The sequence below is a fragment of the Zingiber officinale genome, chromosome 4B (assembly GCF_018446385.1).
Source record: "Zingiber officinale cultivar Zhangliang chromosome 4B, Zo_v1.1, whole genome shotgun sequence".
Classification (NCBI taxonomy): domain Eukaryota; kingdom Viridiplantae; phylum Streptophyta; class Magnoliopsida; order Zingiberales; family Zingiberaceae; genus Zingiber; species Zingiber officinale.
Window position 1 is genome coordinate 134,041,356 of NC_055993.1, and position 26,863 is coordinate 134,068,218.

A 26,863-nucleotide genomic window follows, 5' to 3' on the forward strand; every position below is an offset into this window, starting at 1 on the left:
AAATATAGATTGTTATTCAAATGTTGCAATTGCTTATAGAATATTGTTAACTATGCCTGTTACCGTAGGATCAGCTGAAAGAAGTTTCTCAAAATTAAAATTACTGACAACATACATGAGATCAACGATGTCGCAAGAGAGATTGAATGGATTAACAATTTTATCTATTGAAAAAGAGATTTTAGAAAATCTTGAAATTAATAATATTATAGATGATTTTGCTTCTAGGAAAATTAGAAGAAGTCATTGTAAATAAATTTTACTTTATTAAAAAACATTAGAGCTTATTTTATCGTTTTGCCCGGGGCCTCCTGAATGTTAGGACCGGGGCTGATCATACGTGGATGCACGTTTCATTGACGGATTGTGATATCTTTCACAGCAGCCATAAGCAGCATCCGTCACTTAATTATAAATTATTAATAAATTGTTTTAGGAATTTTATTTTATTAAAATAAAACAAATTTATAATTATTTAATAAATTCCTTTCTAATTTATATAAATTAAATACGAAATGTTTTCTATTTAATTTTATTTTTTGACAAATATATATATGTATTTATATTTACTTATAAAAATTTATTTACAATTCCGTGTCAAATTTATTTTCTTACAGTAAGTTCAATAAATTCAGTCCTGTTAGACCAAATGAAAGTGGACGTAGAAAAATAGAATTAAAACTCATGTGAAAAAAAAAAACAATTTATTAGAGCAAATAGAACTAACTAGCAAGCTTGGAAACACCAAATATACATATCAAAGTTGATTGATCTTCCAAATTTATTTAAAACACAACTAGCAAATTTATTTAAAGCACTCCCACACGTACAATACATCAAAGTTGCACTGATCATCCAAATTTATTTGAAATACGAAGACGAAGCAAAGGCAAGACGACAGAATGAATGATCAGATTTCGAAATACTACTGATAGATAGATGGCCAATTAATAAGGAGCCAAATAGAGTCCGATGGAATTAATATAGCGGTCGTACTGGCCAAAAAATCCAACAAGTCGACCTGCGACGACTGGAATACTGACCGTCTCGCCGCCTCCATCCCCAAAAGGCCCATGCTCCTTCCCCAAGTTGGTCTTAAATCCGAGCTCAGTAACACAAATTTCGCCATAATAATCTTTGTAGGAAGCAACCACCCAGTTGATATATTCACCGCTCTCTAGTTCGAACTGCATGCAACATCTATCTCAAAATCGATATATATATACATAATAGTTAAGACTATATATATATATATATATTTATATATGCGTTTCGCCTACCTCGTGTAATCCACCGCCGCCGCCGCCTGTTCGGTATGTTTCGAATTGATTCCGGTCATCGACATAGGAAATCTCCAAACTGTCGACGACGTCTCCTGTGTAGAGTTTGACCTTTGTAATATGGGAGACATATTGACCAACATCAAAGCCGCCGGCTCCGAGGCCTCCCCATGGTCCAATTTTGATTTTAATAGGAGGAACTGATCATCATAATGTAAATTGTGGTTAGAGTTTATTATATATCCCATCCTAAATAACTTTCGATTCCTTTTCTTCAAATAAACAAAAAAAAAACAATTTAGATGCATAGGCTATTGAATTGGCGTGGAAAGACGTAAATAATTAATATATATACTCACTGATGCTGGAGCCAGCCATGTAGCTAACGTTGGAGGATAGAAAAGATTGAAGGAGAGAATCGGAGAGATCGATTACTGCATTCAGAAGTGACAAGCATTTCCTTCTTTTATAGACACCCGGCCGGCCTAAGTTGAAAGTGCCCCAAAGTCCCATCAATACTACATTCCACTTCAACCAACCTTTAGTCTTATCCTACGTTCGAATAAAAAACTTTGAGACCCCATTTCCTTCTTTTATAATTAAATTACTGAAAGTACTGAGAAAAAAAAAACTAAAGCTATGGAAGTGAGAAAAAGGGGTGCTTGGTTCGATTAATCAACGTCAATGAAATCCACTGCAATCAATCATGCACCAAAAGTACAGGATAAGCATTGCCGTGACCTGGCAACTTCACAGAATTTAAAGCAAAAGTAACTAAAAAAATCAGAATGATTGAATTTATATGACACAGGCTTGTCTGAGCACTGATAAAGATATCTGCTTGCACAGCAGTCGTACTTTTCTGCATGTGATTAGGGTTGTAAATGAATTAAGCGTTTATGAATAAGTTTGATATTCGACTTGATAAGAGTTTATTTATGTTCGTTCAATATACACAAGATTGATTAAACAAACAAACTTGAACAGCTCGTTAAGCTAAACAAACAAGCTTGAACATATATGTGTTCAGCTCGTTAACGTTCGTGAACAACGTTCATGAACAATGTTCGTGAACAACGTTCGTGAACAATGTTCACGAACCATATTCATTAATAAAACTCTTTTCAATATGTTAAATAAATAATAAAATAAAATAAAATAAATAAATAAATTTAAATTTCCAAGCTCAATAACCAATCAAATAATTAAAAGTTTCAAACAATCAAACAAGCTTGAATTGAAAGCTCGATAACATCTAAACGAACCAAGCTCGAACCAAGCTCAAGCCAAGCTCGAACCAAGTTCAAGCCAAGCTCGAACCAAGCTCGAATCAAGCTCAAGCCAAGCTTGAATTGAGAGCTTGATAACATCTAAACGAACCAAGCTCAAGCCAAGCTTCAAACAAGCTCAAGCTCATAAAAAATAAATCAAGCCAAGCTTGAACACTCATTTCAAAAGCTTGGTTCATTTTAAGCTCGGCTCGGCTCGGCTCGGCTCGGCTCGGCTCGGTTACCTTATCAAACAAGCTTGAACACCCCAAATCTTGACTCGGCTCGACTCGTTTACAGCCCTACATGTGATTGGTCTAGTGTTTAGTATATAAGATATTATTATTGCAAAATTTGGAGTTTAAATATCAGTACAATTAAGATAAATAATTTTTTTTATATATTAGTCAATATTTTAAAAGTTTATAATTATTTATGATTTTTTTTTTTTAATTGGTCCTAGAATAAATTGACAGGAGACATTACGACAAATCTATTCATCTTTTATCATCCGTAATAAAAAAAAAAAACACACTGAACAGGACAATTATTGTCGTCCGTTTTACATATGCCAATTTCTTTCCAACGTCACCTGATTTAATTAATCAATCAATTTAATTAAATAAATAATTAATTAAAAGTTACAAGAGTAAATTAAAATACATATTTATTGTATTAAAAAATGCCCCCAAAATATCAAAATCATGTTCATTATATTTTATTTTTTTAGTTTTTATAATTAAGATATTCAAATCTTACCATCTAACTAATTTTAAAAATACACTATAAAAATTTTATATTGACAATCAAAATAAGTTTAAAAATTACAAATAAATCATGATAAAAGATGATTTATTCATTCTCGATATTTTTATCAATTTATTTTTAAATTAATATAAAAAAAATAAATCACATGTAATTATTGGCCATCGGTGCATATGACTAAATCATGACAGCTCAAGCAATATGATATGCGCTACAAGAGTCTCAAAAATTATTTTACTATTTTTTCCATCGCATGATTCGCATCATGCCTTCGAGAGGCATATTTATTATATTTTATGATAGTGGCGGACATGCGAATTTGATCGAATTTATCTGATTCAATTACATGGCATGCGTAAAAATCTCTTCAGAGAATTTATTAAAAATTTCTCCACTTAACAATTTTGAGTCGGATCTGATGAGGTTTTAAGTTTTAATTCTTAGATATATATACTGATGTGGTAGTAAAAGGGCCACTCAGTTCGGGTTTAATTGTTAACGTAAATGTCAAAATTAAGATGATCAAAATCAGATACTCAATGAGCTTACACATAGTAGCCGAGCGAAGGTCGATTCTAATTATTGAGTAGGCCGAGCAAGCAATATCCAATCGGCAAATGGCTTGTCCGAGCATAACGTTACGGCAAGATCGTCTGGCTCTCAGTACGGATCGAGGAACGAGACAGACCGGAACGCTTGTCAGGTCGGGCGGAGATACACTACACGAAAATAGATCTATAGTGACGAAAAACGTCATCATTAAATATTCAAAATCCGTCATCAAATAATTATAATGACGAGAATTTATCTGTCATGGACCTTCATTACTACCCTCCTAGGTAAAAGTAATTAATGACAGTAAAACCGTCCCGTTACTATTGTTGTAATACTTTTAGTGATGCAATTATACTGTCATTAAAATTAATTTTAATGACAAAAAAGACGTCATTATACTACCATTTACTTCTCATTAAATAATATTTTAATGACATTATATCTTCTCATTATATTATCATTTACCCCTCACTAAAAATATATCATCATTTACCCCTCACTAAAAATCGATATAATAATAAAATTACCTCTCATTAAATTATTAATTACCCTCATTAAAAAATATTTTAATCGTGATCAAAATTAAAATAATTATTATATCAATTTGTCAATAGATGACATTACTAATAAATAAAATTACTGTTAACAAAATATTTTAGATAAGTATGAGTTTCAAAATATACAAAATTATAATTTGTTTTAAAATATGAGTTTGTTGGAGTACAACAATATTTGAGGACCATAAATAGTGATGACTTGATAGTTGCTTAAAATTATCATGTACTATATAATTTAATAATTAATCCATGCTTGAATTCTTCTTTGGAGCACGACATCCGATTATGACAGCCTATAGTCAAACAATTAAATGTCAGTCCAAAAATACAAGTATTAGATAACACATTAGTCATCTAAAAATGATGTCATCTGTTAATTAACACTTGTTATCCAAAAATACATTACAAGTATTAAACTCACCTTCACCATACATTGCAGGTTCATCTGAAGTTGGTTGATTTTCATTCTCGATTTTGGCTAATCCACTTTCAATTTCATCCATGCGTCTCTTAAGGTTATTATCTTCTTCTTCCTTTTCATGGAGCTTAGCCTCAAGATCTTTTATATAAGCAGCTTGTGAACAATTAAAATATTTTCTTTTCATTTCACCTCTGAAACCAAAGATATGGGTATGTCGTTGTGATCCAAAACACTTTTCAACAACCTCAATATGTGAAAGTGATGCAGTAGACTGAATAGTCTTCAGAATTTCTTCCTACAAAGGTTCATCACTCAAACACTATTTAAATAAATGGTAAACAACAAATTTAGGTTAAAAGTTAAGTAGTGATAGTTACATATTTTTCTTGTGCTTTTGGCTCAACAAACTTTACATTTTTATGTCGAGCCTCATAGAAAATTTTTACAATGTCAGGTGTGTTATTATCCTTGCCTTCCTGAAATATATATAAAAGGAAAGTAATATATATATATATATACACCTTAATTAAACAAAACATCATAAATAATAAACATAAGAATTAATATAAATGTTTATGACTATGTCATATATCAGTTGTCTGTGCAGCTTGCTTTCAGTTTGATGAGGCATTACTTCGTTTACTCGATTATTTGAATTCTGATTACTGGTTTTCTACATAAATCACAAACCAATATCAACACTTTCATTAGTACAATTTAACTATAAAATGAAGATATTTCTTATAACACTTTGAACCAACATTATTATTCCTGAAACTCATCAGTTAAGAACTTATTAATGACAAGTCATTCCCATTCTTTAGCATTAAACCCTTGTGGCATATTTTTTAAAACTTCAGCTTTAGTTTTACAAGATATCATATAATTTACGTTCAAGGATGACCTCCATGCTGTCTACAAAGCACCCATATGCTCCAAAGTATGCTCACGATATAATTTTATGCTACGATTGAAAAAGCATTCTTGCAACATATTCATAATACATCATACTTCATTCAAGAGAAAAATCTCAAACTTCATTACTATAACGTTTACTAATCTATGAGCATACAATAATGTAGTAATGTACGATTATCAATCAATAAATAAAAAAGAAATTAAAAAAGGAATGCACGTTTACCAATCAATGATTAATGTAATTCACGCTTACAAATATATGGGCATGCAATAATGTAGTAATGTAATTCATGTTTACTGATACAGTAATGTAATTCACCTACCTTCATCGCATCCCATATGTGTTGCTTGTCTAATTCAGTCAACTCCTTCCATGTTATCACTTGTATAGGGCAGATATGCTTGTCACGCACGATAGGTGATACAAATAAAGCAATTAAACTAGAAAGTGTTCACATTGCTAATGCTTCTGGCATGTTCTGTAGCATATCCGTAACAAAGTGTGTAGCATCAGAAATTGAAGATACCATTCGAAATTCAAAGGTGATACAAATGAAGCAATTAAACTAGAAAGTGTTCACATTGTTAATGCTTCTAGCATGTTCTATAACATATCTGTAACAAAATGTGTAGCATCATAAATTGAAGATATCATTCGAAGTTCAAAGGTAATACAAATGAAGCAATTAAACTAGAAAAGGAGTCAAAGCCAGCACTGCACATAAATCAAAAGAACATGAGTGGCAAGCAGGCGACCAATGCTAGCTTCATGAACATGCGGCGTTGGTCCCCTCGGATGGGTTTAGTAGCTAGCGCATTAGGTGTTGCCACCATAAGGTCTGGGGTTTGAATCTCGGCAAAGGCGAGGTATATGTCTCCCTTATGTGCTAGTTACTATTTTAAAGGCTAGTAGCCGTCCGTGATTTACCTCCTCTGTGTTGGCCTTGGGACGAGTTGTCAGGGGCGCTGGGGGCGAGCGTATTCGCGTTTTGCTACCATGAACAGGCGGCATTGCCTTCGTGAGTGGAGACGCCGCCTGCCTTGTGGGTAACGATACCTTCGTGAGAAGCGACATCGCTGCCCGCAAGTGAGGCGACATTGCTTGGCGAGACAACAATCGTTTCAGAGGCTTTGATAGAATTTTTTTGTGGAACTGGAAAAAAATAGGCTTGGGCTACCTTTGATTGAGCTTCCTTGGTTGTTGCTGAGAGGGAAGGAGATGAGGACTTAGCTTTGCCTTACAGAAAGGGAAAGAGACGAGCGAGGGTTGCGCCGTTACTGAGAGGAAAAGGAAGTGCGCTATTGAGAGAAGGAAGGAAGGTGTAGTTTTAACTTGCGAGAGGGAAGGAGTCATGCGTATCGCTATGGAGAGGAGATGCTGACGCGTCGGCGCGTGTCGCTCGCCCGCTGTGCAGAGGAGAAGAGACGCACGGGAAGGAGGCAGAACGCAACTAGCTAGGGAAAAAAAGTAACAATTAAAACACTAACTTTGGAAAATATAATATTTTTTAATAGTTTTTAAAAATTTGGTGGAGAACAAATTAACACAAGTAAGTATAATAGGGTACTCGAGGGATCATTGTCATTCCAATATTCTTCTTCTACCTTTATTAGAAAATAAACAAATAAAAAGTATAATTTTTAACAAAATAAAATCCCTTAATGTAATAAAAAATAAATATGTCAAGACTTACTTATTTTTATCTGGATTTTTTCCAATCTTAGTGTCACCAATCATGTTTGAAATAAAAATAATAATACTAATAAAAATATATAAAAATGAAGTATTTACAAACTCAATAAAATATTTTTTTTTCAAAAATACTAATTACAAACATTCACGCATCATCGTCATCGTCGTCAGCATCATCACCAATACTAGGAGGAACATAACTTTGACTGGAGCTAAACTGCTGCATAATAAATTCTTGTTCTCGGCTCATTTCTATTATTTCTTGGCCCCTTTTGTAAGTTTTGTTGTTTTATTTCTTGAATTTACAAATCTCTTTCATATATTATGCCCTTTGAATTTTTAACTTCTTTAGTTAAGTCATGGATATGTGTTATCACTACTAGTGGGATAGAAGAAGAAAAAAGACCTATGAGGAATATTATGAGTTATGCTTATAGAACTCATACCTAATATCCTTCCCCTTTGATTCCCCCAGTCGCCTCGAGCCATAACTCCAAATTATTAATAACAAATGGCTCAGATAGGATACTATTGTCGTCATCACCTAAACTTCTCTGTGGTAGAGATAATTGATCATATGCCTCCTATAGGGTCGTCTCAACTATTCTTGAGGCCCTAGATGGGAAAAAAAGTAAGCCTTGATTTTTTTAAAAAAATAAATATTAGAAATCTTATTAGTTGTAGCAAAAAGTGAAATTCACTACCCTATCGATCCACATAGCCGGTCCCATGATCATCTATGAGAAGGTAAATCGGGAAACTGCAGTTGACTACTGTGGTGATTATATTTTTCTTGACTTTGTTGAGATTCGACCCCTTGCCCATCCACACTAGCCAAACTCAACCATGCCCGGGGTGACATTTAATTTTATTAGTAAAATTTAAAAGGATAATTTCATAGATTGTTAATGATTATTTTTATAATTAGAAATAGTGTCCAATTAAGTCATATAGCAATAACTTTATCTTGTGCCAATGTCACTTTATGTTAACTAATTGGCAACGAGTAATAAATTATTATAATATTATTAATACACATTTTAATTTAATTATTATTTTTAAAAAATTATCAAACAATATTAACTTCAATAAAGGAATTTCTTAACTCAATAAAATTATTGTTATGTGACTTAAAGGTAATAAGTTTGAGTAATAGATATAGTCACTACGTAATACCCTCGTGAACCAAACTATCTTTTTATCAATTTTAACATCAATAAATTATCAATCAAATTTATTTAGCTAAAAATATTCAATTTTAGTTACTATGGTGATAACATTTTTCTTGACTTTGTTGAGATTCGACCCCTTGCCCATCCACAATAGCCAAACTCATCCATGCCCGAGGTGACATTTAATTTTATTAGTAAAATTTAAAAGGACAATTTCATAGATTGTTAATGATTATTTTTACAATTAGAAATAGTGTCCAATTAAGTTATGTAGCAATAACTTTATCTTGTGCCCATGCCACTTTATGTTAACTAATTGGCAACGAGTAATAAATTATTATAATATTATTAATACACATTTTAATTTAATTATTATTTTTAAAAAATTATCAAACAATATTAACTTCAATAAAGGAATGTCTTAACTCAATAAAATTATTATTATGTGACTTAAAGGTAATAAGTTTGAGTAATAGATATAGTCACTACGTATAAGATACCCTTCCCCTGGATCTCACATTGGCGAGAGTTTCGTGAACCAAACTATCTTTTTATCAATTTTAACATCGATAAATTATCAATCAAATTTATTTAGCTAAAAATATTTAGCTATTAAACATCAATGACGAATTATTAAAAATAAAAGAGCGTACCTCATGGAAGAGTAAGGACATAATAATAATAATAATATAATTGATAATTAAGGAGAAGAAAGAAAGGAAAATAAAATTTAGAGAAAATGATAGTGCAATATTAAATATGTTTTGACTTCCAAAAGTATTTTGATAAGATAATATCAATTAAGTATAACCAATAAATATTTTTAATTTATTAACCAAACATAATTTTGATTAGTAAATTAAATTTTATTAGTAAAAAAATTAAAATTATGAATTAAATTTTAATAAAAAAATAAAAATAAATTAACAACCAAACCTAACTTTAACAGTAAAAAAATTAAACTTATCAATTAAATATATCATGAGTAAAAAAATAAAAAAAAAACAAATTTAACTTTAATCTATAAAAAATTAAAATTTAGTGGTTAAATCTAAAAAAATTTAAATTATTGATCAAATATAATTTGACTATAAAAAATAAAATTAATAATAAAAATAAATCTTGAGTAAATTTTATTTTAGTTATAATTTTAAATATTTAATATTCAAACTCATATATTTTAAAATATATATATATATAATTTGATGGGCCCCAGGGGTCCTAGGTATAGATCTTAATGATCTATACCTTGAGCCGGCCTCGGACTCTCATATGAAAAACTAAAATTTTAATTAGCTCAAATAGGGGTGGGCATAATTCGGTTCAAACCGGAAAAACCGACCGAACCGAAAAATTTCGGTTTTTTTTGTTCGGTTTTTTCGGTGTTTCGGCCGGTTTCGGTTTAAGTTTTTTAAAATTCGGTTATTCGGTTCGGTTTCCGGTTTTGACTCCCAAAAAGCCGAAAAAACCGAACCGGCCGTATTATACTTAAAACATTATTTTTATAGATATTTGATCATACAAGTGGATTAATTTCTAATTATTTATAATATAATAACATAATCAAATTATATATTTATATTTACTTATTGTTACCGGATAACAAAATTTTAATATTACTTTAAATTCATAATTATTTTAATAAATTGATACTTTTTCTTTGTCTCTAAACTAATATTTGTAGTAGCACAAAATCAATTTAATTCATTGTATAAACCGTATATAACCGACCGTATAAACCGGACCGTTTTACATAAAAATCGAACCGAACCGTAATAAAATGGTTTGGTTTTGGATCAAAAATCTTTAAAACCGAAATCGAAAAAATAAAACCGTAGTAGGGTAAAACCGGACCAAACCGGCCGATGCCCACCCCTAAGCTCAAACATTAGAAGTTGTTTAATGATGAAAGCAAAAAATAAAAAAAATAATTGTCATCTTTTTAGATTTTACAATACTCTGATCCCCTAAGACTAGCAAAATATTCTAAGTTTCAAAGAGACATAAAAAGAGAAAAACTAAAATTAATTTTAAGTTTTAAGATAAAATTTATTAGACATCCGATATATTTAAATGTCTAATTTTTACTTATCTTTCTTCACCGAGAAGATATTGCCTTACAACAAGTTGAAGGATATCATAGATTACAGTACTCAAGTAAAAAAAAATAAAAAATAAAAAATAAGACCATCGCAGGACTTATTTTAACATAATCTATTTTAATTGCATCAAGCATCAAGAGTATAAAGAACATCATATAAAGAACGTAAGCAAATAAAGAACAGAGATGGGAAAAGCTTCTAAGTTCACATGTGAAATTGTCCAATGCAAAGTAGATTTTGTTCTTATCTAATTAGCTTTTCCTCTATATACATGAGGTATCCACAATTCTAATCAAATTGGTTATTAGATGAACTTACTATTAACATCACACGATCAAACAATAGGGCTCTATTTGTTAATTAAAATTAAAATTTAAGTGATAAATTAAGATTAAAAATTAACTCAAATTTTATTGTGTCTCTGTCTCATTATTTTTTTTTGAAAATCAGTACGAAAGTGTTTATAAATTATGACTCCTTTCCCCATTCTTTGGACTAAAAATAATATGGTAAGAAATAATGTAATAATCTGAAATAAATTAAAAACTAATTATAGAGTTAAAAAATTACTAAATGTTCCTTATATTTATATATCCTTCCGCATATATTACAGATAAGTTTCCAAAATTATTTACTTGATTTATTTTCTTTTAGAGACTCTTTTTTTTGCACTGTTATTTTGACAATAATTGGAGATCGGTTGGCTTTTTTCCACTATTCTTGACATGATTCAATATATGCCAAATGAGATTATCATTTTTAAGAAATTCTTCTCATTTCCATCTCTTGATAAGGACCCCAAGTGAATGCAGATCAAATATTCTGTCCTCAAATTTTTCTATCCCCGTGTCTTCTGCCGATCGGACGGACCAGATTACATCTTAAGGTATCATGACATCTTTAAGATGTGTGCAGTATCCTCGTGATGTGCAAAACATCCTTGAGATGTAATCTGGTCCGTCCGATCGACAAGGGGGCACGGAGACAGAGAAATTTGGGGACAAAGGATTTAATCTCAAGTGAATGACCGTTGAAATAGGAAAAAAAAATTAATTGATTATATATTTACTTAATTATTTCATATACAAAATTAATCGGTTATATCTTATGTAATATTTGAAACCAATTTTTTAATTAAGGAAATTTATTGGGCTAAATTGTAAAATAATTAGAATTTAGATTTATTTGATTAAGGAGATTTATTAGATTAATTACAAATTAATTAGAATTCAAATTTATTTAATTAAGAAGATTTATTGGATTAATTATAATTTAATTAGAATGTGGAATTATTTAATTAAGAGAATTTATTTAATTATTTTAGATTTAATTAAGAATTAGTTAGATTTAATTATTAAGTTAGCTTATATTTATGGAATTTGAATTAATCAATTAAGAAGACGATGAATATAAATATATATAAAATTTTAATTAAAAACTAAATGTGTATATAAAAAATTATATAACCCATATATGTAAATTTATATGACATAATAAATATATAAAAATTTATATATAACTAATGTGAATAAATTTTTATGATAGTAGCTGTATAAAATTTATATAATCATGGATATAAATTTTTTAAAGACTTAGTAGGTATATAAATATTATATAATGTATGGATATAAATTTGTATATAAAAAATTATACATGACTTAGTATTATATAAAAATTTATATAGTATATGGATATAAATTTTTATATAAAAAATTACATGACTTAGCATAATAAAACTTTATATAAATTAGTATATATAAAAATTTATAGGGCTTAGTATGCATATAATCATGGATATAAATTTTATAAAGACTTAGTATGTGTATAAAAATTTATATAATGTATGAATATAAATTTTTATATAAAAAAAATTATACATGACTTAGCATAATAAAAATTTATATAACCATGGATATAAATTTTTATTATGTATAAAATTTATAAAGACTTAGTACATAAAAAAATATTTTATATAATGCATGAATATAAATTTCTATATGACTTAATATAATCAAATTTATATGACTTAGTTTATAAAATTTAGATATTTTCTTAAATTTGTTATATGGTAATTTTAATAGGAATAGGTTCAATGTTTCTAGTAGAAGAAGAAAAAGAGAGAGACTAAGTCCTAAGCTTCATCTTTTTACAAATCCCTACCGTCAAAAGCTTCATCTCCTTATGCTTTCCGTCGGCCCTAAGAAGCTCCCCCTCCCCATTGTTCTCCACCGGTTTATCACTACTCCACTGGAATCTCGTAACATCGGAATAATATATTTCTCGGTCTGAAATGTATTTGTAATTTCTTCTTGTTGATATACAATGTCTTCCCAACATCCCTCAAAATTTTTTTTCCATCTTTTGTTTTACAAACAGTCCACTAATCAATTTTATCACATTTCAAACTAAGATCTGAAACATAGAAAACTTGAATAGCTTGTTGTACCAAAACAAATGGTTCATATCTCTTATACAATCTTTTATGATTTATTTCAACCCAATTATACCTTGGATGTACCTTTATCCCTCTGACAGGGTCAAACTAATGACACATGAATAAGATAACTCGCATTTTTGGGTCAGAGTATTCTATCTCTATAATTTCATCTATCAAATCATAAAAATCATTGCTTACACCTCTTGTTAGAGTGTATACTAAAAGCCTAGCTTTTGGTATGAACATTTATCTAGAAATAAGAATCACATTGGTCAAATGCCTACATTTATGATAAATGTAGTTGCTCAATTAATTTATATTGTAGATAACATGGTGTGTGGTGTCACACACAGAAGATCATGTTATCAGTTCCTTATAAATTATAAACAGTAGCTCACGACCAAGATGGAAAGGAACAAACCATTGGAAGGTCGTAGTGTAATTAGGTATTAGTTTATCTTAACTATATAATTACACTAGTACACTTAGAGTGTATTAAGTAGGACCATTTGAGGTCGTTCCTTTTATACTGACTTTATAAAGGAACAAAGACCTCAGTTATTATGGAAGTGTGTGCTCTTAATCCTAATATAATAACAAGCACATATATTTGATATTTATTTCTTTAATTTATCAATGGGTGAGATTTAGTTCAATAAATTAATAAGCCCGATAAGTTGGGAAATGATATCACTTATAGTGTGTGTTGTTGATTATAGAAGGAAACTGTGTCCTAGTGATCTAGGTTGAGAATGTCCCCAAGAGGAACTCATAAGGATTGTCATGTTAAACCCTGCAGGTGGACTTAGTCTGACATGACGATGAAGTTGAGTGATACTACTCTTGGAACTAGATATTAATTAAGTGAGTTCTCAGTAACTTACTTAATTAGTGGACATTTGTTATCTTAAACACAGGGAGACTAACACACTCATGATAAGAAGGAGCCCAAAATGTAATTTGGGATTGGTGCGGTAGTTCAATAATAGTTCTCTAGTGGAATGAATTATTATTGATAAAATTAAGTTGTGTGTTCGGGGCGAGCACGGGATGCTTAATTTTATCGAAAGACCAAAACCAATTCCTCCTCTCGGTCCCTATCGTAGCCTCTTAATTATAGAGTACTATACCCACCTATACCCACCTTCTTACCCATCCTATAGGGGCCGGCCAAGCTAGCTTGGAGACCAAGCTAGGGCCGGCCATGGGTATGTTCATGGGTGAATTCATGTGGCCGTCCCTATTAAAATAAAAAGGAATTTTAATTTTAAAAATTTTCTTACGTGGATAATATAATTTAAAAGAGAGTTTAAAATTTTAAATCATTCCTTTTATAAGATTCTACAAAAGATTAAGAGAAGAGTTAAAATCTCTTTCCTTATTTGTAGATTAAAAGGTTGATTTTAATTTTGGTAAAAACTTTCCTTTTAATTATATTCATGATTTAAAAGAAAGTTTGAAAATTAAAAATTCTCTTTTATTAGTTTCTACAAAAGATTAAGAAAAGATTTAATATCTTTCCTTATTTGTAGATTAAAAGGAGATTTTAATTTTTAGAGATAATTTTCCTTTTTGGAAATTATCCACATGTTTAAAAGAAAGATTTTAATTTATAAAATTTCTTTTTATTAACCGGATTAAAATTATTGGAGAAATTTTTATAAATTTCTAGAAACAAATTAGGAAGTTTTATTTTTTGTTTTAATTAAAACTCTCCTTGTTTTGGGGAGAAGAGTGACCGGCCATTATAATTTGAAAAGATAAAATTATTTTAATTAAATAAATTTTCCTTTTCAATGGCAAAAGAATTAAGGAAGTTTTTATTAAATTTTCCTTATTTGCCAAGACCAAGGATTATAAAAGAGGGGGTAGAGGAGGCTTCAAGGCTAACGACTCTATTCTATTTTTCCTCTCTTTTCTCCTTGGGTGTGGCCGGCCCTTTCTTTCCTCTCCTCTCCTTTGTGTGGCCGAAACCTTCTCATGGTGGAGATAGCTTTGGTGGCCGGATCTAAGAAGGAGAAGAAGGAGAGAAAAGAAGTCTCTTTTCTAGCATCCCTTGGAGCATGGTGGTGGTGGCCGAACCTCTTCATCCTAGGAGAAGTTTTGATGGCGAAACTTGTAAGGAAGAAGAAGGTGCTTGGTGGTTCTCATCTCGGAAGATCGTTGCCCACACAACGTCCGAGGTTAGAAGAGGAATACGGTAGAAGATCAAGAGGTCTTTCTAAAAGGTATAACTAGTAATTTTGTTTCGCATCATACTAGTTATTTTTGGAAATAATACTAAATACAAGAGGCATACGATTCTAGAGTTTCAATTTGTTTTCGATATAGTGTTCTTTTGTTTTCTTTCCTTGTGATTTGATTGTTCTTTTCGGTTAACCTAAAGTTATTTTAGGAAATTAAATATTAGCTTTCCATAAAAGGTTTTGTCTAGTCGGTGGTGGTTGCTCCCATATCCAAGAAGGCCATGTGCCTCGCCACGTCAGTACTGGGAACCAATTATGGAAATTAATATTTAATGGAATTAATAACTTAAGGTGATTTGGGTCGAACGTGTTAAGTTCCGCAGGAGACCCAAGCCAAAACCTAAAAGAACGAATAGATTAAGTTTTGGATCAAACGTGTTAAGTTCCGCAGGCGATCCAAAATTTAATTTAAAAGAACACATGGTAGCTAGGAAAAGGTTCAGACCTTTGTACAAAATTTTTGTACAGTGGAACCTCTAGGTTTTCCGAGTAGCAACCAACACCTCTATCATTGGATGACTGAACGCACACCACTATTCATTGTAGTCTTTCCTTTTCCATATTCTTGAGTATGAAAAATATATCTTTTTATGAAAAATACTAGCCAAGTGTGTACCATTGCTTTTTGACCCCATGACAGATGGAATACCATTTTTTGTTCAAGGTGAGCTTGATTAACATAAACCTAAACTCAAATGAATATATTATTCATTTAAAAGTTAAAATACATGTAGACCAAATTTAGGTAAAACTACTTACATTTGATTTAAACTATGGCGTAAATTCTTGATCGCAAAAGTGATCAAACTCTAGTGTCGGCATTTCAGAATATAAATTTTGAAAAACTCTATCATAAAAAATTGAATTATAACACAAATAATTTACGAAAAAATAGAAAATATATACTAACTTGAAATATGATGATACTCCTGAACAATTAAGTAAAACATATGTCTTGGCTACCCACCATTCTTGATCAGTTAAGTATCTCTGCTTACATGATCTACTTGGTCGATAAAGATAGTTAAAAATTAAGAATGAGTTCGAATTGAAATCAATAGGACCTTCATCATTTATTTCCGATCTCTGTATTTTGGTCTGAACATGAGGTTCAAAATAATATGATGTAAAAGTTGTTACTTCCTCCACAATATATGAATTAACAATAAAGGCTTCAACATGAGCCTTATTTGACTTTTTCCTTCAAATTATAATGTTCATTTAACACCCCATTATGGGTGCCCTAATACTCATCCATATTGGTTTGTAAGAGCACCCATATTGGTGTTAATACGTGGATGTTGTAACACCTAAATAGTATTACAAATCAATATGGATGAGTGTTATAATACTCATACATTAATAATGTTCAATTTTTTAAATGCGGTTAATTTATATAAAAAATTAAAAATTAAGAAAATAAATTTTAGATATAAAGAATAAAAATAATAAATATATAGTGGATCTAGAAATAATTAATGTTAATATTAAAATGAATGTGAGTATCTTAATAAAAAAGAGATGTTAATATGTTAATATAATAAGTACTTAGCATGCTATTTAGAGAGGTATTATATATTAGCCTTTAAATGGGTACCCTAACACCATTTAGATTCATAATATCCATGTATTAGCACCAACGTGGATGTATGCTGTTATTAAAAAAATAATAATAAATTTGGAAGTCTTGGTGATTTGAAAATGATCATGGATATTTAGATCGAGAAAATAAAATTTAAATTTATTGTACATTTAGACCCGCGGTGGTAGCCGGCGGCGGCGACCGACGACGGCGAGCGGGCGGGGCTGATGGCATTGGACGGTGGACTAGGGGTATATTCGATATTTAAATTTTGATTAAATGATGACCTTATAATATAATCGGATGACATAATATTTACTTTGTAATCCAGATTATAAAACTTCATTACTTTTTATAATCTATATTACATTACATATTGTAATTAGATTACAAGACAAATTAAACCCATCAAACGTAGCCTGTGGCCCTGTAGCCTAAAAGGAAGGGCTTCTTCCGATCTGATTCAGAATTGAGAAGGTTGGTGCAAAGGCTTGGAGCTCAGATCCGATCACGCCCGTAGAAGAATCTTCCCAAAAGGGCTCACGTCGGTCTTTGGAGAGGCTTCAGGTGCTGGTTTGATTACATCCGCTTTATCAAAATCGATTTCCTTTGTTTGTCGTTGAAGAATCTATTATTCTAATTCGATTTGCTAAACTCTTAAAAGGCCTGCAAAGCTTGCTTACTTGCAATAGTTACGCACGGGTACGACATATTTGAATTTGTTTTTTTGGCGATTCGAGGGAAGCATATGTCAAAGTTTTTTCAATATTTTTTCCAACAGAAATCTTAGTATTACCACAAGGTTTGGTGGTTGCTTTGATAGTCACATTGCAATTGTTATGGTCGAGGGATTGGGCACTACGGGAGACAACGACAACAATTTGAGGCTTGACGGCTTGGGAAGAGGATGGAGATGGTAGTGAGAGGCGCAATAGCGATTGTGAGTGACAAGAGAGGAGAGAGGTTAGAGGAGAGACAGAAGGACTGAGAGATGAAAGGAGGAAAATAATAACTTGTCATTGCTTAATTATTTTCATACTCAATGAGATGTTTTTTTGTAGAGATTTTTTTTTTTTTTACAACTCATACTTAATTTCTTGTTTTCCTTTTACTTATTATAAGGATTGTTTATTCACAAATTCTCCTCCTCCTCCTCCTCCTTATCATTGTTTTAATTGAGAACATGTCTTTAGGTGTAGCCAAATCTTTAAATCCTTTCACCGAGATTTTCCTCATTTGATTTATCTGTGTCCATATTGCTGAGTCTATCTCAGGGGATCTTTTTTCCTAAGAAAAAGTTTTCATTTTAACTCAGGGAGACTGATTCCTTTGCTTCAAGAGGCTGAGTTTTCCCCGCTTCTTAACTTTTAGGAGATGGACTTGGTCCATATCATACATTTACTTAATTTAGTTTTTTTTCCCATCATTCATTCATCCTGTTAAACCCTGAGATTCATGGTATGATTGCCTAGAGCAATAAAATTGGAATGTGATTCTGAAGGCATTTTTTTCTGTGTTGGTTAATTGTGTTACTAAAACCATTATGATACATACACTAATGTGTTTTCTGTATGTTATATACTCAATCCTTTTAGTTGTTTTGTAGACTAGTGATGCATAAACCAAAAACATTTTTTACTCCACTGAAACATTTAAATTTGAATGTTTTAGGATGCAGTGGCAAGTTTATTAAGATGCATTAGCGCACAAAGAAAAAGGTAACTGGATCATATAAAAAATTACTTTTAGTTGCCCTAATTAGTCTGGGATAGTATTAAGTTGCCAAATGTCTAGTTGAAGTTGTTGTCAGTTGAATGTTACCTTCACTGCATTTCACTGAAATGCAGTCTTGCGTTCTTCTACCTTCAAAAAGAATTTAAAAAAAAGTAGAGGATAATAGTTTTATTCATGAGGATCATAGAATATTGTCAAGCCTACTCCTTTCAGTTTTCTCTTAGCACTGTATATTCATTCATCACATTACTATATGATTATTCCAGATCCGGTGCTAGTTGTCAGTTGGATTGCTTCTCTTGCAAGGTTTCAATTAACCTTGTTTTGTGTGTGTATGAAGTGTTTAGGCATAGACATCATAAAAACGTAGAAAATGGTCCATTTTATAAAATATACAATTGAGAAAATTTAATATTTGGATTGTACTTAGTAATGCATGATCATGTATATTTGCTTAAGAGACATGGTAATCAAGTGGTTAGAAGTGAGCACAAAACTTAAGGATCAATGCATGATGGTTCTACAATAAACTATAACTTGAGACGTGACAACAAAAGTTGGTGTCTTAAATGGGGAATATGTAAGATATGATTTTCTACAAACAACACAATAAAAGAAAGATTTAAATATTTGGTGTTTAATCTTCAAGTTTTTCGGTCTTTATTTTTTAATTTTACATGCCAGCAATTATTTCACAATTTTTTATTTTTAAATATGAATTTTGGTCTAGCAGGGTATAGGAGGATCTTGTACCGCAACACTTTAGGCTGACATGAGTTTTTCATATCAATGGCAATTTCATGACTATATTGCATAGTCTTTGATATTGCCATTTAAGACATTGCATAGTCTTTGATTTTGCCATGATGTGCTTCAACCAACTTGGATACGAGACTATATGAGCCTCATAGTCAATGAGACTAACTGGGATTATCATTTTTTATATGAGCCTCATAGCAGAAAAGTGAACCAAATGTTCTAAACATCAATTTACTCACCTAGTCTAAGCCAATTTATTGTTTCTTCATCTTATTTCCTTTTCTCTTCTAGTAAGTATATGGGAATGTTAATGATGATTGTTTCTCTACATAGGATGTTTTCTTTGTTGTATTTTCACTACAAGAATCATATTAAGGGCCCTTGTTGACAAAACATGATAGATAGATGAGATTGAGCCTTTAGCTTTGCCTACTCATGATACTAATGAGTCAAAGATGTAATCGTTTGAGTTGTCGAACGAATGACTTGTGCCAAAGTCTCACTTAGTTGGCATGGGCAGTCATTTACTTGGTATTTCTAACCTAAAAGCTTTACAATGATTGATTAAACGATATTTCTATAGTGATCAATACTACAAATATCTTATGGATTGATCCTTTACAACATTATATTCCAAATGACTCTATGCTAAAATGTTCATGGTAAAGAAATCAATAGGATAAGAAAGACAGAACATAGGTCAATTTTGTAATCAATAGGATATGAACTACATAACATAGTTTGGCCATACTAATATTTCTTTTAAATGTTCTACAATATTATTGATTAAGAAAAAAACTAGTGACTAAGGTCAATTGGAAATTTTGTTAATTATATCTTTCAACCAAAAGTGCAAATTTTATTAAACAAGTCACATACATATATAAGTTATCAATACATATCAGTAACGTTTCATAAAACATCCAAATATGAGTTTACTTTATTCAAACATTGACTGACTATTGAGCATCCTCCCCACTGAAATGGTTGCCTCTAATAGTCCTCAACATGCTCTTCTCACTATTACTTATTGAAGTAGTCACAAGATTCAACTAACACCAAAGAGATATTATCTTTCATCGTAGTGTCAGAATTGGTGTACGTATCATTATGCTTGTATATTTCTTCGTTTGCTTTTGAAAGGTTGACTATTCTTTCAATCATAAGTCGAGGTACTTTTGTTCGATTAAGAGACTCGTTGTTGAGATCCTTCCACGCTTTCTCTACTATCTCTCGCAGATTCTTGCATGCAACATTTACATTTGTGTCATGCTCTTTCATGTAACTTTCCACTGTAGAGGCAGCATGATCTCTTCCTTGCTCCAGCTAAATTTTGTTAAAGTGGAATTATCAAATATTGTTGCTAATTAAACTATCCTACCAAATTAACGAAGTGTCTAAAATGTGTACCTCATGTGATCTTATATCATTCAAGAGTCTACTAATTACACAACAAGCTTCTACAACCTTGGGAAAACTAGAAAGCCAGTCAAACACCTCTTTTGTTGCCACTTCTCCCATACCTACAAAAGAGGCACAAGTGACTGCAGAACTCCCACAGGAGATTAATGAATTATGCAAGTGTTCGTCAAGTGATGGCATATGTCGCTCGATACCCCACTTAGCTTCTTCAAGATAAGATATCGCTAGAGCCTTTATCTATGTAAACCAAGAGGAAACAAATGTAAGTCTATAAGTTTAAAGATTAGATAAGCCATTATTGCTTTCCTATCAACATACTTCATCTTGAAGATATAGCATACGATACTTCTCATTGAGTTCCAACTCATCTTCAAATTCTTCAAAAGTCTTTAATTGCTTGAGATAATAATCTTTCAAGTATTCTGGTAAACTGTCAACAGCTTGTGGATTCCACCTAAATGTAAGAAAATACAAGCAAACATGTGATCATGGTATTCACAAAAGAATCAATATGGAACTTATCCTTTTACACTATTTCTTACATTTTAAGTAAGATTCGTTTTACAGCATTTAAGTCTTCAGGTTTACAGGCAATGCAACAACTTTACAAAAGGAAACAAGAAACTATTAGAATTTTGATATATGAGAAACTAACCTTTTGATTGCCTCAGTTAATAGCGTACACTCTTCCAATGTGCCATAGTTATCATAGATATCATCCATAATTGATAGCAAAGAAAATACTTTGGAGCAAATCACTCGCGCACGAGAATGTTGAGGCTCAAAATATATAGTAAGAACCCAATAATAACCTTCCACAACTCGGTCACGAGTAAAACTTAGAGACTTAGCAAATGCTAAATCATTCCACCATCTTGAAATATATCATAATAGGAAAAAAAAAAAAAAGGTATACAAAAAGAAGTAAAACAATTAGTTTGAATCACAAATACAAATAAAATGCAAAAAACTTACAATTAGGAAAATAGAAGTAACCAATTAACATAATGTATGAAAATTAAAATTCATGTAAATAATAATTACTCAAAATTTCTATTAACTACAAAATGTCGTTTTTAATTCCTTCCAAATAGCTAACTATATTTACAAATAGATATTTGAGCAAATGTGATGATTATAATGTTGGCGTGTATTAACAAACGTTGGAAAAATATTTCTAAGATGTATTTAAATTTACTTACATTGAAATTTTCTTCAATTCCTCTTGATAAAGAGATTGTAGCAAATTGAAATTCAACTTTGCAAGTTCTAATATGACATTGTTTCGCATTGCATCTTCTTGATAAATAAGTATATATTTTCGTGCCAAGAGAATTTTATTTCTTCGACATAGTGGTAACTCAAGGAAAAGAGAGACCTGCGCGGCTAAAGATGGTTCAAGTTCACTCAATAATGATACAAGTTGTGGCTTTGTAAAAGACTTGGCTTCATCAAGTATAATCTCTCCATGTGTTCCAAGATAAGACACATTATATAAGCTTAATAATCCCTTGGCATCTCCATTCAAGGAAGATATAAAGCTTCCATTGTTATCTTTGAACTTGTTAAAAATATCTGCAAGAGTGGGGAAGAAATCAATAATATGTGTTCATAAAAATTATTAGTTATTAGTATACTATAGCAAACTATTTAACTAATTTTATTCTCATTCTCTTTGTTATTAAAAAAATGATTAACTAGGCTGGGTAACGTCGAGCCTGGGTTGACCGGTCCGGCCCCAAAGAAGTTTCCTATCGGCCACTAGGGTAAATCGGAAAGCGCATGCGGCGGATAACCCAGAAGCCCGACATCCCTTAGTTGCAAGTCTCATTTGGAGGAAAAATCTCTGCAAATACGCTGTAGCTGGGAATCAAACCGTGGATGACTGAGTGCCCTTATTGCTGCACCATAGCCCCGAGGGCCTCTTTCTCTTTGTTATAATATGTACAAAAGCATGTTTTGATCTTAATTAAGAAAATCTTAAACCCAGGCCTTGGCGACAATTTACCTTTTACCAATATGAAAACATTGGCACCTCTTTAATTATTCATCATTCTTCTGTTAGAATATTAAATATGTAAAATTTTCTAGCTAGCATATTAGAATTTTGTACCAATATATATTACAATATAAAAGCCTATTAACTTTCTAAGATATTGTTTATCATGGCATGCCCAATTTTATTTTATATTTTTCCAATTTTACAAATAACAACATATGTATATATAACATAATAATTTTAATCTATTTTTAGTGTTACCTGCAGATAGATGATATCCATGTTGCCTAAGCAATTGAAATCTTAGAGAAGTTTCATAAAGCCCATAGCTTTTATCATCAACTTCATAAATCAATCTTAGTGCTTCATCTATTTCATTCTCGAAATGGTAGTCCAATCCAAGCATTTGAATTGAATTAATCAAATTCATAAGTTGCATTAAGTCACTAGTGTCCTGGAACATGCTCTTTACTTGCACCTTTAATTCTTCCACTCTCTTTATCATCCTTTGAGTGGACTCCTACATAATAAAAATTATTAGATATACATCCAACAATATCTACTTGATCACCATCTATTTGTACTCAGCTAATTAATATATGTCTCTACTAACTAGATTTCAAGTTTTAAGAACTTCATGAGGAATATTGAATAAATGTGAGAAGGTTATAGATCATACCTTTGCATGAGAGAGCGAGGAGTTTTGGATAAAATAATCACCCCAAATGCTTGGATGATATTTTGATGACTTGCGAACTTTTGCTTCTTCATCACCATCAAAAGTTAGTGATTGCTTCTCCATTGTTGTTATGAGTTGTGGACTTCAACTACCTTTCTCTCGATATTTATAAGAGCATATTTCCACTGTTCCAGATTCTTCTTTTCTATGTATACATTTTCTTTTAATTTTAGGGTACTTGAGAAGGACATAATTTAAAATATTTATTGAATGCTTCTCAATCTTGACACTAAGATTTGGTTGATCCATATTCTCATAAATAAATAGGTTGTTCCTTCTATAGGAATGAGGTCCTTTAGAATCCTAACTTTAATTAATGAAACATTTTTCTGAATTATTTTTTTCTATGCATATAATATCATAGCCATTTGTTAATCGTGCTTAGTAGTGGAGAGCTATTTAATTAATTATTTAAGTTGGTATCTTTTTCATGGAAGTTAATTAACTAAATAGTTTTAATTATGATTTTTCTAAATTAAGTATAATTTATTTACTTCCTAAATATTTCAGATGCAAAATATCTCTAGATCTAAGAAGTTACATCATTCATCAAATAAAAGAAAATATTGAATAGTTAATGCTTATTTAAATTTAAAAGAAAATATTTAGTTATTTTTTTATTTTTTACATTGGGTACTAAAAGAACTTTAATTACTGTTGCTATGAATTACTATTGAATAGTTAATGCTTATTCTTCTTTTTTATTTTTTCCATTTAAATATGTATTTGGATATGTTTAATTTGATACGTATAATTGTAGTAAAAGATGATTAAGGAGGTAAATCACGAGGTTAACTTATAGTCGATTACCAAGTGGTTAGAGGTTGGAAGGAGTTTTCCTTTTCGAGGGCGTGCGTCCACCGGGATTTGATCCCTGTCCTATTGTAGTAAATTTATCATCCTCTAACTAGACACCCCAGTGGAGACTAATTTAATATGTATAAAGAAGTTGATTTGTTGTTTGTGATAGAAAAAATTACTCTTGATTTAACTATAGATGTCAAAATTAATTATTAGATTTAATATTTTCTAATATGTGTACTTTTTTTTTATAAGAACATGTGCCAAAACTGTATTTTCTAATACACGTGCTCAACAAACTGTATTTTCTAAGAATATGTTCCCAGAAAACTGTATTTTCTAAGAACATGTAACCAGCAAACTGTATTTTCTAATACACGTGCTCTTTTTTATAAGAACATGTGCACAGAGAATCTTTAGATTTACAATTTGAATTGAATAATCTTAAATATTTATTTTACAAGTTACCAACTGTCCATTAACAATCAAATTTGTGACGGAACATATATTCTGTTGCACTAAATCGATCGTTAATTGACAGATGGAATATTTATTCCATTAAATTAGGACAGAAATTTAATTCGATCTCTAATCAGAGACGGAATTAAATATTGGTCATTAATTTAGCGACGGATTAAATTATCGATCGCTATTTAGCGACCGAAATATAATTTCGTCTCTACTTTAGCAACCTATCATTTTTTTTTCCTTGGCTAATTAATGGTTTGATTTGGTGCCAATAATCCAGTGCAATAATCTTTAATTGATTTGTGTTGGGTTGAATCCGAGCTTGGATTGGGTCTAGGGATTGTTTTAGTGCTGATTTCATGTTGAATGTGCTGGAAAAATCATATTTCCTTTGACACTAGAGATTATTTTGTATTTTTAGCTTTCATACCGTCAGCCATTTCCTTTGATCAAGCCAGATATGGTACTATTGATGTAGATTTCTCATTCATGTTTGTATTAATGCCTGGATCAGATGGGGAGAATAATAATCGCATGGGTTTAATTTGATTCTCAAGAGACCGAAGACCCTAGAGCTACTCATAAGTAGCTCATAATAACAATATTTCTTCTTAGATTTGTTGACCTTCAAGGTAGTCTTTTTGCTTATCACTCGTAAAACATACAAAATGGTTATGTTAATTTTGATACTATATGCAACTCTAACTTTTCAGGTACAATGTAGATAAAAATCAAGCAAAAAAATAAAATAAAAAAATGCAAGCATACTGTGAACTTAAGATATTTCTAACCTTTTCACCTTGTGTTGCTTTTCCCAGGATATGGCTTCATAATAGATAGTATAAACGGTTTGCTGATCTAATCGAGCATTTAGGTCTTATATCTATTGATATGTTTAACATAGTTGTTTTCCATTTTATCTTCCTGTAAATGGAAATTTCTGGGCTAGAAACAACATCTGCACTAAAAATTTAAGTACTTGAATTGTTTTCATAGTTTTGTAGAGATGATATGGATGGTTTCCCAATCCCATATACAAAGTTTCATTGACGCACTCCACATATTATGCTGAAAACAAATCTGAAAGTTTTAGTATTTCCAGATTTTGATTTCACATTGTTATATTCTATGTATACGTCTGTTAATTGAAGAATGTGTCGTCATTCAGATGGAATGAAACGTCAACAATATGCTTATAAAGCTTTGTTAATAAATTTTTTATCATGTTTGCAGGAGGAATGCAGGAGGTGGACACTTTTAAGTCATTTTGGAGAAACATTCAACGGGAATGCCTGTATAACCGGTCCCAGTAATTGTTCAAACTCTAGTCTCTAGTGACTGGGTAAATATTTGGTGTAATTTATTATTTGGATAAATATTTATATTTGAAATTGATGATTTCAACATTGTTACTAAATATTATTTTAATTAATGTTAATATTGTAATTGCATATATTGATAGTAAATTAAATTTTGATTAGGGTTTGTTGTGATTGTGTATATTTGTATGTCCTATAGTAAATATTATTTTGATAGTATTGATATGATATTACTTTGCTTGGTATGATACACGCCCCTTACAATTGGTGCCATTGTAAGTAATCGCTGCGTTGAATTAGCCATCCTACAAAGACCATAACCCATTCTGACTCAGGGTGTTGGGGTGCTCAAGCGATCAATACTCTAGTTCTTAGGCGTTTGGGTGCTATGGTTCTTAGGTGATCATTGCTCGACACTTGGTGGTCGACACTTGGGCTGCGACAATCAGGTGCTCGATAGTCGGGCACTCAAGTGCTTAGGAGTGTATCCCACTTGGGCGCTCGGGGCTTCGTTGCTTAGGCATCCGAGCTCCCGAGTATGGATGCTTAGACCTTAGTTTTTTTAAACCGTATTTTTTTAAAAAAAAATTTAATATTTGATGTCCCTGAGTTATTATAAATGAGCA

The 26,863-nt window shown here is 31.1% G+C and overlaps 2 protein-coding genes and 1 long non-coding RNA gene across 3 annotated transcripts; 1 reads left to right on the forward strand and 2 right to left on the reverse strand.

Moving 5' to 3' along the window:
- Positions 1–751: 751 nt before the first annotated feature.
- On the reverse strand, positions 752–1,799 carry LOC121977997 (protein GOS9-like). The gene is made up of 3 exons (XM_042530394.1): positions 1,640–1,799; positions 1,281–1,480; positions 752–1,187 (listed from the first exon to the last, which is right to left on the reverse strand). Exons 1-3 carry the CDS (start codon positions 1,791–1,793, stop codon positions 948–950), a joined length of 594 nt encoding a protein of 197 aa, XP_042386328.1. The 5' UTR covers positions 1,794–1,799; the 3' UTR covers positions 752–947.
- A 15,617-nt stretch (positions 1,800–17,416) lies between these two features.
- LOC121976857 lies at positions 17,417–26,371 on the forward strand. Its single transcript, XR_006110702.1, has 2 exons — positions 17,417–17,563; positions 26,152–26,371. It is a non-coding gene; the product is annotated as an uncharacterized LOC121976857 (long non-coding RNA).
- LOC121976856 (beta-eudesmol synthase-like) lies at positions 20,312–23,747 on the reverse strand. Its single transcript, XM_042529242.1, has 7 exons — positions 23,590–23,747; positions 23,172–23,430; positions 22,114–22,486; positions 21,567–21,785; positions 21,230–21,365; positions 20,900–21,148; positions 20,312–20,815 (listed from the first exon to the last, which is right to left on the reverse strand). The coding sequence occupies exons 1-7, from the start codon at positions 23,710–23,712 to the stop codon at positions 20,513–20,515; spliced, it is 1,662 nt and encodes a 553-aa protein (XP_042385176.1). The 5' UTR covers positions 23,713–23,747; the 3' UTR covers positions 20,312–20,512.
- Positions 26,372–26,863: the final 492 nt, after the last annotated feature.